The sequence below is a fragment of the Sceloporus occidentalis genome, unplaced genomic scaffold, assembly GCF_023333645.1.
Source record: "Sceloporus occidentalis isolate IW3139 unplaced genomic scaffold, rSceOcc1.0.p SCAF_6, whole genome shotgun sequence".
NCBI classification, from domain to species: domain Eukaryota; kingdom Metazoa; phylum Chordata; class Lepidosauria; order Squamata; family Phrynosomatidae; genus Sceloporus; species Sceloporus occidentalis.
The window spans coordinates 52,690,330-52,702,844 of NW_028316986.1; the positions used below are offsets into that span (position 1 = coordinate 52,690,330).

At 42.5% G+C, this 12,515-nt stretch overlaps 1 protein-coding gene across 1 annotated transcript in view; it reads right to left on the reverse strand.

Annotated features, from left to right (window-relative positions):
* Positions 1 to 12,515, reverse strand: part of TMEM151B (transmembrane protein 151B) — a 42,839-nt gene that overhangs the window by 11,776 nt on the left and 18,548 nt on the right. Inside the window, exon 2 of the mRNA XM_089529448.1 lies at positions 1,919 to 4,149. Coding sequence (XP_089385574.1) covers positions 2,713 to 4,149 — 1,437 coding nt within the window. The 3' untranslated portion in view covers positions 1,919 to 2,712. The remainder of the gene's footprint in view (positions 1 to 1,918; positions 4,150 to 12,515) is intronic.

Sequence of the window (12,515 nt, forward strand, 5' to 3'; positions counted from 1 at the left end):
GTGATGTGGTGCTCTGGCGGTGCAGTGTTTATATACTGCACATTGCCAAAAAGTTGGCACCGTGGCCGAAAAGCTGCCCTTTTTCCACCCCCAAAAGGGGCAGCATTTTGCTGCTTCTTTTTGGGCTGGAAAAATGTGGGATTAGGGCTGCAGTGTGTGGTTTTCACAGCTCCGATCTGACAATCAAAGGGGTGGTATCAATCTGCCCCTTTAGAGCTGTCTGTACCAGCCCAAAGTCCCTTTGAACCCAAGAAAATAGAAGGACATGAAACTGTGATATTCTATAGCAGCTTTATCCTGGAGGCAAATCACCAAAACTCAGCTCACACAGTTGGCAGTGTTCTAATTGCAATTCCAAGTTGCAGGATTTTATTAGATACTCCTCAGTTTCTGCCTCTTTTGTAAATCTCAACTAGCAGGATCAGATGCAAACATCCTCTTCCACAAACCTATGTTATCATAACTCCTTTGGGCATACCATTTAGTTTTGTAAAAAAAAAAATCACATTTAGTAAAAATTCAGTACCAGGCACCTACACCTCCCACATTTAGTAAAAATGTTAAATTGCTGTCATTGGATTGAATGGAGAAATTCTCCTGGTTATGAGGCACCATTATAAAAAGACACAAGTCAAAGACATAGACCTAATAGTAGAATGAGCTTCTTAAAATTAAAATTGAATTACTCACTCTACTAACATTTGTTTGGGAATGATAGGTGGTTCTTCCTTATCTAAAACAGCAGACAGTGCTGAATTTCTGACTTTCTTCTGACAAATTTGGATAACTCCAGGGAAAATACAGTTCTGACCTTAAAGGATTAATTAGTGATACAGTTAGTCCTGTGTATGTATGGATTCTGTATCCATGGATTCAACCATCCATGGTTTGAAAATATTCTAGTTATCATCATCGTCATCAACATCATTATCATCATCCCAAAAGTAAACCTTGGCTTTGTCTTCTTATGTAAGGGACACCATTTTACTGTTCCATTGTGTTTAATGGGACTTGAGCACCCATGGCTTTTGGTATCCATAGGGGATCCTTGAACCAACCCCCAGCAGATACCGAAGGCCCACTGTACTTTCTATTGTCTTTAAACCAGTCTATCCATAAATTACTACAGGTATTGCTTATTCCCGGGGTTCAGTTCATCACTTACAATACCAGCCCCTCCTCCAACCTGATGCTCTCCAGAATTCTTGACTCCAACTCTCACAATCCCTTACCACTGACCATACTGGTTGGGACCGATGGAAATTGTAGTTAAAAACATTTGGATTACTTTGTCCTGGGAAAGGTTAATATATCATCAGTCAGCTTCTACACCAGTAGCATGTGCTGAGAGGGAGGGGAAGGAGGAGGAACCTTAAAAGGTGTAGAAAGGGCTGTCTCCTCACAAAGGAGAACAATGTTCCTTAGAGCCATCTGTCCAAAGAGGCATTACTGGTTGCATTTTGTTTATATAGCTGTTTATATACTTCTTTTACAAAGAAAAAACAGACTTGAGACATCTCCCCCAACATTTTTTCTCTCTCTCTCACACACACACACACACCCTTAACCAATCCTAACACAACTTACATTTCATGTTTAGAATTAAGCGCCTCCTTTCATATTCCAGAGAACATCAGCAAGCAGACAGCCTCAGATATCTGAGTAACATTCACCCTAGTCACACGCAAACACTGTACCCTCACACCAACCTATTCCTGTATTATTAATAGATAAACTGCAGCTGAACCTCTCAGAACTTCCCTTGACACTAGATTTTTTGCCTGGGTGACTTCATTATTGCTAGGTTTCACTCACTTCACATATCCCAAGTTCCCTATTCATTCCTTCTTCCCCATGACATTAATCCCAATGCCAGCAGCAGACACTGAACACACACATGGCAGATTCTGTGGCTTACTTTGTACACTGGACTTTCTCCTGGGCTTGGATTCCAGACTGTATTAAAGTTCCCTGTTCACTCTTGCTTTCTGCTGCCACAAAAAAGGAAAAGAAAAGAATGTGGGCTGCATGCTTTAGACTTTACCTATGAGATGCTGATTCTCAGATGTGAAACATTAGGGCTTTCCAAGGAAATGTCCTAAGACATGTCCTAAGATCTTACATCCTCGGCAGCTGAGAACAGTATAACAGTCGGAGCACAGAATTGAAAAAATGAAAAAGGCCTGACTTGTAGCTGCTTCTCAACTACTTTTCAGCTCCTTTTGCTTGGAAAACAGCACTATTATTTGACTTGCTTGAGAAGAAAACATGCCACACTGCCAATGGATTCATCTGGTGAAGTACAAAGCTGGAGTAACAGCCCCCAGAGAGAGTTCCTACTAGGTATTGTTAAAGTGGTTTGGTTAGTTGGAGGCAAGGTTGAAAAGAAATAGCCACAGTACTCTAGCTGTTACTGACTCTCCTTTTCACTTTTTTAATTTGGTTAGTTTGTTGCCTCTGGTTATCTGCAAATTCTGTGCTGTGGTTTCTGACAGTTGCTGTCAGCTGACTGCCTTAAGACAAAGCCACTACAGGTCTCCAGAGCCAGAACAGGACTAAGGAACTGTTGAGTCCTCTGTGGAATCATGAGATGGAACAATCTTGTCTGACTCATTTAGCTAATAGTTAGGACCTCTGTTTCTGTGCTATTCCCTATCTGTACCCCAACCATATCTGGTTATAGGGCAGCTCTTGTGAGTAGTTCTCCTACCCTCACAGTGAGGTCTCCACACAGGACCCATTTCGATGTAGATGGCGGTGATCATGGTTGAGGCAACCCTCATTTCGATGTACAATGAGGATGGGAAAGTAGAGAGCATCCTGGTAAGGAGGAGGATCTTCCTCCTCCACAGTGACTTGACTGGACAGGCGGGTCTGCTCAGTTGGGCAGCTCTGTTCATTTAGGCTCCCACTCCGGCTTTGCCAAAGACAGCTGCGTCGTGAGCCATAGAGGCGCCCAAGTGAGAAACGGCTGCTGCTAAAAGGGATTCTGGGGCTGCCATTGCAAATACTGAGGGCGCTGCGGGAGAAAATAGATGAGCTGCTCATAGTCCTGTGACACTGCTCACAGTTTTGTCTGTAGCTCCCATAGCGGCAGGAGGAGTAAGTAGTACAGCCAGACAATCCCACCAAGTCCATGAGGACAGCCTCTGAGTAGCTGGGCACGAGCTGCTGATTGGATCGGATGTGCCACTCTAGCTCAGTACTATCGACAGTGTTGACCCTTGGCATCCTCCGGCAGAAAGGACGTTCTTCAGCTGGAGTAACTGCCACATAATCAAACCCAAAGAGTTTCTCTACATGGTAGTGGACAAAAGAAGTGCGATACTCATTCAAGACTCGCAAGGGCCAGGACAAAGTTAAGAGAGCAGCTACCCAGAAGATGTAGTGGGAAACATACCAAGGAAGGTTGTCTGGGTCTGAGAAGGCCACCATATACTCTTTAAAGTCCACATTCTTGAGATGCATGCCTTCCCTTGCCTCCATGTAGTCATCCAATCCCTCATTCTCTGTGAAAAAGCGTGCCCTCTGAGTCAAATAAGAATTCTCCGACTCCACATTGGCAAAACTGAAGCACTTGGTGAAGCGAAGCCGAGTGGCTGGGAAATTCTCCAGGTCAATCAGGTCCTTTGAGATGTCCTTCACCCCACAGTTAGAGTAGTCAAACTCTGCTTCTGCCACATGGGTGTTGACCCTCTCATGATATACTTGGGTGGTGGTATAAGCATCCCCATTGCGGTAGCGGGTGACCTGGCGAGTCCTCCTGACATAATGATAGCTGATGGCTTTCCACCAGATGCATGGCGTGGCCTGCTGCATCCTCTGGACACGTTCATGCACGCTTTCCACATCCACTTTGTACTGGAGTTCATTGCGGGTGTAGCAATGCCAGCATTCTACCAGATAAACCACATAGAGCATCACAAGGAAGGCCAAGGGGATGTAGACATAACCGTTAGAGCATGGACTGTCATGGTACATCATGGACTTCCCCTTGTAGGCGCTATCAAATGTCAGCCGGGTCACCTTAGTCACATGGCACCAGGTCATGGCTCCCATACAGCCATACATGAGGAGGGAGAGAACCAGGCACTTCCAGTGTGACTCCCTACAGAGTGACTTGCTCAGAGACTGTTTTACTGGTCGCTGCTGCTCCAGGTAGTGAGGGCAAGCCAAGGAGAGAAGAGAAGAGAGAGAGGGAAAAAAAGTTAATATACAACGAGAAAAGGGAAAGCCACAAAGCTACATTACCACCTTATTTAACATTGGCTAGAGAATGAATCACAGGCGGCACCCCTTGAGGCTTGAAATCTCACTCAGAGGCTACACAGGGTAAATCCTCTCAGCTGGCAGGCAAGAGGACCAGGAGGCCTGGCTGATGTGTGTTATGTGTGTTTGTTTCCCAAGACTCATACTGCATATCCTCCAGTTACTGCTGAAGAAAACCTATGCCTGCTCCTTTTTATCTATAGACTGTCACATTCCTTTTCCAAGTGCTTATGAAATGTGGACTGAGGGCATGTTTGTCTGGTCTGCAAGCTATGAACATATGCTCATCCTCTGTCAGTCTGAATGAAGCAGTTGTGTGGCTGTTCCGTTAACTATGGCCCTGTCTGCACAGGCCAAATAAACCAGTCTCCCCCGTCCTCTTGGTAGCGAGTGTGGACAACACAGAGCCCAATTCCAAGCCTGTCATGAACAGTCTGGACAAAATCTGGCATGTTCAGCTCCAAATCTGGGGTATACCCATCTTAAAACAGAGTAAGAATACTCCCTTGCTTGTGATGCTGTTTGAAATGCGTCCCCCTGTTCTGCCTTGTGCAGCCACCACCACAGCAACTCACTCACTTTGAGGCCAGAACAAAGTGCCTAGCCATATGATCAATGATGATGCCTCATTCTGATCTCAGGATTGGGCAACCTGTTGCCACACCAGGCAGAGCAGTAGTTCATGCATGAGAAGAGCTGCCCAATGTCACAACAGAAGGCTCTAGGTAACAGGAGGGGGTGGAGGTTAGGACAACTTCAGGATTAGGATATTCCAGGCTGCCCCCAAGGTATTCTGGCCCATGCAGACACCTTCCTCACATCTTGCAATAGGATGGAAGAGAATCCCTCATTCTCTCTTCTACCCTACTCCCTGTGTACAGTGTCCCTATTACTGGATGGTTAAAATATGGCAGTTACTGTTAGTCCAATGTTGTTCCCTGCTACTGTAGGCCTGACTTCCTTCCCTGAGCTAAGTGGAAAAATCTTCCACCCAGAAGTCAAGGCCAGTTACTAATATTTATGAAATCCAGTATGTTCACCTGCCAAGACTACTTATGATTCCTTGCTCCTCTATAAGAGTAAGGCAGTCAGATGAGAATTAAATACTCCTATGTTTTTATTATCCACAATCTAGGTTGCAAACAGTACTAACAGGAAAATTTACCTGGAGCTAGCTAAGACTTTTTTTCCTTTTTTTATTTTGCTCATAACACCTACCTTCATGAGACTAGAATCATAGAGTTGAACCTCCTGCTATTAGGAACAGATAATCAAAACACTGTCAACAGATAATCATCCAGCCTGTTTAAAAACCTTCAAAGAAGGAGAATCCACCACATTCTGAAGCAGCTTGTTCCACTACTGAACAGCTCTTACCATCAGGAGGTTCTGCCTAATGTTTAGGTGCACCCTCTTTCCCTGTAGTTTATTTTGCCTACGTGTAGTACCTTTCACATGTACCATTGTCAAGCTAGGTGTCTCCTATCCTATATCTATGCATTTCATTTTTTTTTCTGCCTAAGTGCAGTACCTTACATTTGTTCCTGTTGAAATTCATTTTGTTAGTTTTGGCCCAGCTCTCTAATCTGTTGAGGTTATTTTGAATTCTGATCCTGTCATCTGGGATAGTAGCTACCCCTTCTAATTTGGTGTCATCTGCAGACTTGATAAGCATGCCCTCTATTCCCTCACCCAAGTCATTTATAAAGATAGTGAATAGCCCTGGGTCCAGGACAAAACCGTTTGGCGTCCCACTAGTCATGTCTTTCCAGGATGAAGAAAAGCCATTGGTGAGCATGCTTTGGGTTCCCTTGGTCAACCAATTACAAATCCACCTAATAGTAGCATCGTCTAATCTACATTTTACTAACTTGTTTGCAAGAATATCAAAGGGATCTTGTTATATACAAAACAAGAAAGGATCTCTGGGTAGACAATATGGTGTCTTCCAGAGGTTTTGGACTACAATTCCTATAATATTTGACCAATGCTGGTGCTGTCTGGGATTTATGAGAGCTGAAATTTCAAACAGCAACCTGGATGGCTGGTAGTAAGACAGTAATTCCACATCATTCTCCAACACCTAGTGTTCAAAGCGGGAGATATAATAATAATAATAATAATTATTATTATTATTATTATTATTATTATTATGTATTCAGAGAAAGAGGTCTCCTATTGGGAACCAAGGGCACTGTAGATCCCTGATATGTTAGGACAGTGGTCCCCAAGCTGTGCTCTTTAAGGGATTTTGGACTTTAGCTCCCAGAGTCCCAGACTATTGACCAACATGGCTGAAGCTTCTGGGAGCTGAAGTCCAAAATCTCTTAAAGAGCACAGTTTAGGGACCGCTGTGTTAGGGGATGTTTTCTACCCATAATTGCAAGAGGCAGGAGACATAACCCTGAGAGATAAGTAACATGCAATCATAAGGCTGCAGTCAGAGGCCTAAACTAAATTGCTAGTCCAAACGGTATACCCACTAAATCAATTCTACTTAAGTAAGTATAGACTTAATTGTGGTTCTACTTCATTAGCAGACAGCAACTGGATTTAGGCCAGAGTTTTCAACCTTTTGAGCTTCTGACAGAAGGAACACAATTTAGAAAGGGTAAGAAGGCTGAAACTATTTCTGTTCTTGTCCTTCTCTCTGCACAGCACAACCTCATATAATTTCAAGTACTGGAGACAACAAATGTTGCACACTGAATAGGCAATTTGGATCTCTTTAAATTTTAGCTGTATTCACAGTCTAAAATGTGTCCTTTAGACTAAAATGTTCCAGTGGTATAAATAACTCTTCTTGGCACAAGCGAAATTCCTGCACTTACACATCTAGGATTCAAGATACAGTAAGAATCTAAAACACCAAAAATGTGGTTTAAATTTAAAAATAAAACTTATTTGTTTTAGCACTACCAATACGCTGCTGATAAAACTACAGGTGACTAAAATGGAAATGCATTACAAAGCACAGTTCTTCTCCCGCTTGGATGCTGCCAGTTCTATTTTTGTACATCTCACATTTTGTAAGAGAGAGACTATTATAGACTAGCTGGCTTTGCTTTATAAATTTTCTACATTAGCAGGCTGCAAGGAAGCTGCTTTTCTACCGGTGCAGCTGTTTGTCCTCAGGGCCATTAACAATGTTTCCCTAGAAGGACCTGTTTGTATCCAAATCCTTGAATGAACAGTTGTAAAACAGAATTGATAAGTTTGCTTTTAATGATTTCCCATGCTAGGAAGGCATAACTGTTGAAAAGGGTAGCCTCTGGTACTTTTTAACTATGTAGAAGAAAAACATAAATGTGAGCAAATATGCAGAACATACTATACAGTGATGGGCATGCTGGCTGGGGGATTCATCCCAAAAGATAGCACTTCCATGCTCTGATCAATGGCCATTGTCATGTTGTGCCTCTCCTTGAAGAAATATTGGGAAGATGACCAACTTGACTGCAGTCACTACAGCAACCACTATAAGGGGCTTCCTTCTCTCTCCCTCCCAGAAACAGGTTTTTCTACAATTGTCAGTAGTCTTATAAACAACCCAGAACCCTAGACTGTGGTCAGAAGACCAGGAACTGCTGAGGAGTTGCACTGTTTCTCTGCCACCAATAATATACTTCACGCTGGCTTTAATTTGTTGTTGTGTGCCTTCAAGTTATTTCCAACATAAGGCAACCTTAAAGCAAACCTATCACTGGGTTTTCTTGGCAAGATTTGTTCAGAGACAGGGTTACTTTTGCCTTTCCTTGAGGCTGAGAGAATGTGGTTTGCCCACGGTCACCCAGTGAGTTTCCATGGCTGCGTTTCGAACCCTGTTCTCCAGAGTCGTAGTCCAATACTCAAACCACTATACCACACTGACTCACATGACTATTTAATTAGAGGTCTATAAATGTAAATTTTAAAGTATTTCCATAAACACAAAAGATACTAAGAGCCAAGCAAGGCCTTCCCTAACTGGATAGTAAAACAATACAGTCATTTCAATTGAACAGAGCAGGATCTGGGATTTGTACTCTAAAATAGGTTGCCTTTCATCCTGATACTGGATGCTAGATTCCTGGCCCAGGCACAAACTAGAGCATCCAACAGAAAGATGGAAGGCATGGGAAGAGCAATGGCTCGACGGAAACACAATGCCCCTTCCCGTTTCTCTGTTTTCGCATTTCTAGCATTGTTTGTTTTTTAGAGTGTCTGGTGCATTTTAACAAGCCAGACTGCCAGGTGTCACAGCTACCATTAACCCTCACCATCAACACAAAATAAGAGCAGCCTCTAGGGCTGTGTTAATTATATCTCCAGGCAACATCCTGCTCCCAGAAAGCAAGTGGCTGTCTCTGTGGTTGATGAAGATTTGCTTCGTACCAGAAAGTGCAGCAAGAGAGAGGATTAAGCAGATGGAGAAGGTGAGAGAGCACTTTGCACGAGTGGATGAACAAATATGTGTGGAGTACTGCTGACTGACTCAGGCCGCCCTCAGTACCAACTCTAACTGTTGGAAGAAATACACACAACAGCTATGCTAGACTCCCCACCACCACCTGCCCACTTTTTTTCCTCTCTCATTATCATCATCATGGGATACTAATACATCTGTGCCATTGTTTCTCTCTAGCTTTTCCAGTTCCTGTGTTTCTGAGAGCAGCATGTGCTCTTCAACCTAGCAAGTCCCCCTGGTTTCCTAGAGAGGCACAATAGGGTCAGTGCATCAGCTTGTACATTGTGCCTAAGATATGCAGCTGCCTATCAGTCCTGTAGGCTTAGTTCTTTGCAATAGCCCATAACAGTTTCCCATCTCCTTATGTGTCTACTTCCGAGCTGCCTGCATCTGAAAGGTTCAGTTTTTCTTATCCAAAATGCTTGGTAGCAGAAATGTTTTGGATTCTGGCTTTCTTCAGATTTTGTAATATATACATATGCATAACAAGATACACTGGAGATGAGACCCAAGCCGAAACATGAAATTCATTTATGTTTTGTGTGCACCATATACACATACACTGAAGATAATTTTATACATAATATTTTTAATAATTTTATGCATGAAACAAAGTTTGCGTACATTGAACCATCAGAAAGCAAAAGTATCATTATTTCAGTCACCCATGTGGACAATTTTGGATTTTGGAGTATTTCAGATTTCAGAATTCCAGATAAGAGAGAGTCAACCTTTACTGCATTACTCTATAACTAGGGTTGCCATAACCCGGCGGCCCCCGTGCCATTCACGGTTTCGGGGGGCCCCTCCCGGTCCCGGTCCGGTTTGGGCCCCCACCCGTGCCTTGTTCCCGGTTTGGGAGCCCGCTCCGGTCATTGCCGCTGCTGCTAATGCAGCTGCTGCGGCGCCAACCCACCTCCTCATCCGGCTCCGCCTTCCTCCTCCTCCTCAGCGGGCCGGCGGCAGAAGCGCCGCCACCACCACGCCCCCACTGGGAGGGCTTGCGCGCCTTGGCGCGCGCCGCCCAGGCCTCAGCAGGGACCAGTGGCAGTGCGCGCGCCTGCCCATTCCCTCCGCACGCGCCTGCCTGCGCCGCCCCACTTCTTTCCGTGCGCGCGCACGCCTGCCCGCCCCACTTCCCTCCGCGCGCACGCACCTGCCCGCCGCACTTCCCTCCGCGCGCGCGCCTGCCTCGCTTCCAGGAGGAGGAGGGGGGAGAGGAGGAGGAGGAGGAGGAAGGAGCTGGAGGAAGGGTGCCTGAAGGCCAGGACACAATTGGGCCAGAGGAGGAAGAGGAGGAGGAGGAATGCTGAGTTAGTGGCCATTAGGGCTGCCTTGGTATTTTGGTTTTTTTAAATTATTTTTAAAAATATAAAATTTTATTTAATTTTTTTTAATTTTTATTATTGCTTTTTATTTTTTATTTTATTAATTTTTATTATTGCTTGTTTTTATTTTATTTCATTAATTTTATTATTGCTTGTTTTTGTTTTATTTTATTAATTTTTATTATTGCTTGTTTTTGTTTTATTTCATTAATTTTATTATTGCTTGTTTTTGTTTTATTTTATTAATTTTTATTATTGCTTGTTTTTGTTTTATTTTATTAATTTTTATTATTGCTTGTTTTTTGTTTTATGACATTAATTTATATTATCAAATATATAACCCCTGCCTTGTTTTTTATTTATTTTTTCATTAATTTTTATTATTAAATATATGCAAGTGCATTTTTTGTGTATTTATGGTGCTCTGAATGCTAACAAATGCCTTTCCTGGACAATTATAGTGATGATGATGATGATGATGATGATGATGATGATGATGATGATGATGGTGATATTGATATCAACAAGCCTCTGAGGCACGGCCAATGTAACTTGCTGTGATTTTTACTAACTCATGCGCAGTGAAGAAAAACCACAGTCCCTTGCCCAAGTACACACTTCTGAGAAGTACAGTTGAACCTGAGGGCAAGTACATTTCTGCCATCTGTCTAGGAATAATGCCAAAATGTCCTCCATTTTGAACTCAATTTTTGCGTGTCCTCCATTTTTATAAAAAATGTGTCCTACATTTGAAAATGTTGCCCTACATTTGTCCTACATTTGTCCCGGTTTGGAGGTCCTCACTTATGGCAACCCTATCTATAACATAAATGAATAATTTTCACTATGATTCATTCTTTCAGTCACAGAAGAAGGAAATTTCTGCTGCAGAATCAAAGCTAAAAAGCCAAATCACAGTGAATTCCAAGATAGAAGTGAAATCTGATGAGGGATATCCTGTTTGTACATGCAGACTAAAAGGCTGCAGAGAGAGGAAAAATGTCAATACACAGAGGGTTTGTTGAAAGCTTGGAAACTAAAGAGGACTTAGATCAAAATGTTGTGCTCAAGAGACTCAGGTTTTGTGCCTTGCGCATCGCCCTGTGCTAGCATGATCTTCCTATTGCCCTCCTCCCCATTACTCCCCACCCCAAACTTCTTTCTTTCTGTCTATGTCCAGTCTTTCCAAAACAGTCTATTTTCTTTTTTCTAAAAGTCTAATTATTGCAAAATATTTAACTGCATGTATGCTATCATTATAATTTCTAGCGCTATTTTCAATGTATAGTGTACATTATAATTATAATTCATCAGATCCTGTAAAACTATCCAGTTTACTGCATTTGCCTGTACTGATGCATTATCTACATAATTTATTCTTAAGGCTTTTTTGCCTGTACACACACAGCCCATACATTTTAAAATGTACTCTTTCTGCAAAGAAGCAACAATGTCTTATCTACTGAAAAACAGCCTTAAGACCCCTGTGAACAATTAGGGAAAACAAGCACATCTGTGGAAAGCATTTTTTTATTCAGTCAAACACTTTCTAACGAATCACTGCTGTACTGTCTCAGGTCATATTGGAGGCATGGGTAGTAAATATTAAGTTCCACATTCACCATCCAAAAATATATTGTCAAACAGCCCTTCTCATGAAGCATTCTGGCAGTTTGTTGCCAGAAAATTTGGAAACTTAATCCTAGAAAGAAGAGGCAAGGTGATGTTGGGATATGATATTCCTTTGAATTCCTACACACAGGTGGAAAGAATAGGCAATGGGTTGCAAATTAATCCATTGGCAGCCATATTGAGATCATGTTTTCCAGAGCTCTGATTTAGAGAGGAAACTGCTTTATACCAAACCAAACCAATGGTCGATCTCAGGAGTTTCCAACTTTAGGTGCCTGCACCCCCAGGAGGTGTGAGATGGCATTTTTAAAGTGCAATTTGTTCACCTGCAGTATTGTATGTGGTTCAAAAATTAGAAATTAGATTTCTTCATCTTCAGATGTAATATTACAGTACTAGTTTTGTAGGGGGTCTGAACATAAATCAAACATTTTCTAGGGGAGGCATAGAAAAGGTCGGGGACCACTGGTCTATCTAAATACTGTCTGGAAAGGGTAACTATGCCCTCCAGATGTTTTTGGAATGCAGCTCATTTACTTGCTCAGCACTAGCTTTGCTGGCAAGGGCTGATAGAAACTGTACATCAAAAACATCTGGCAAGCTACAATTGCTTACCCTAGGACTAAACAAAGTGGCTTTCCAGGGTTTTAAATTAGTTTTTCCACCCTAGTAATAGCTGCTAGGCAGGGATTAAACAAAGGATTTTTTAAAAAGAAAACAAGAAAAAAATAAATAAATGGATAGCATGAGCTTTACTGGTGAGCCAATGCCCTTTTCCTTATAAATTAACTGGGAAGTGATGCAAACATAATAGTTTGTTCTCCTTCAAAAAACAAAAT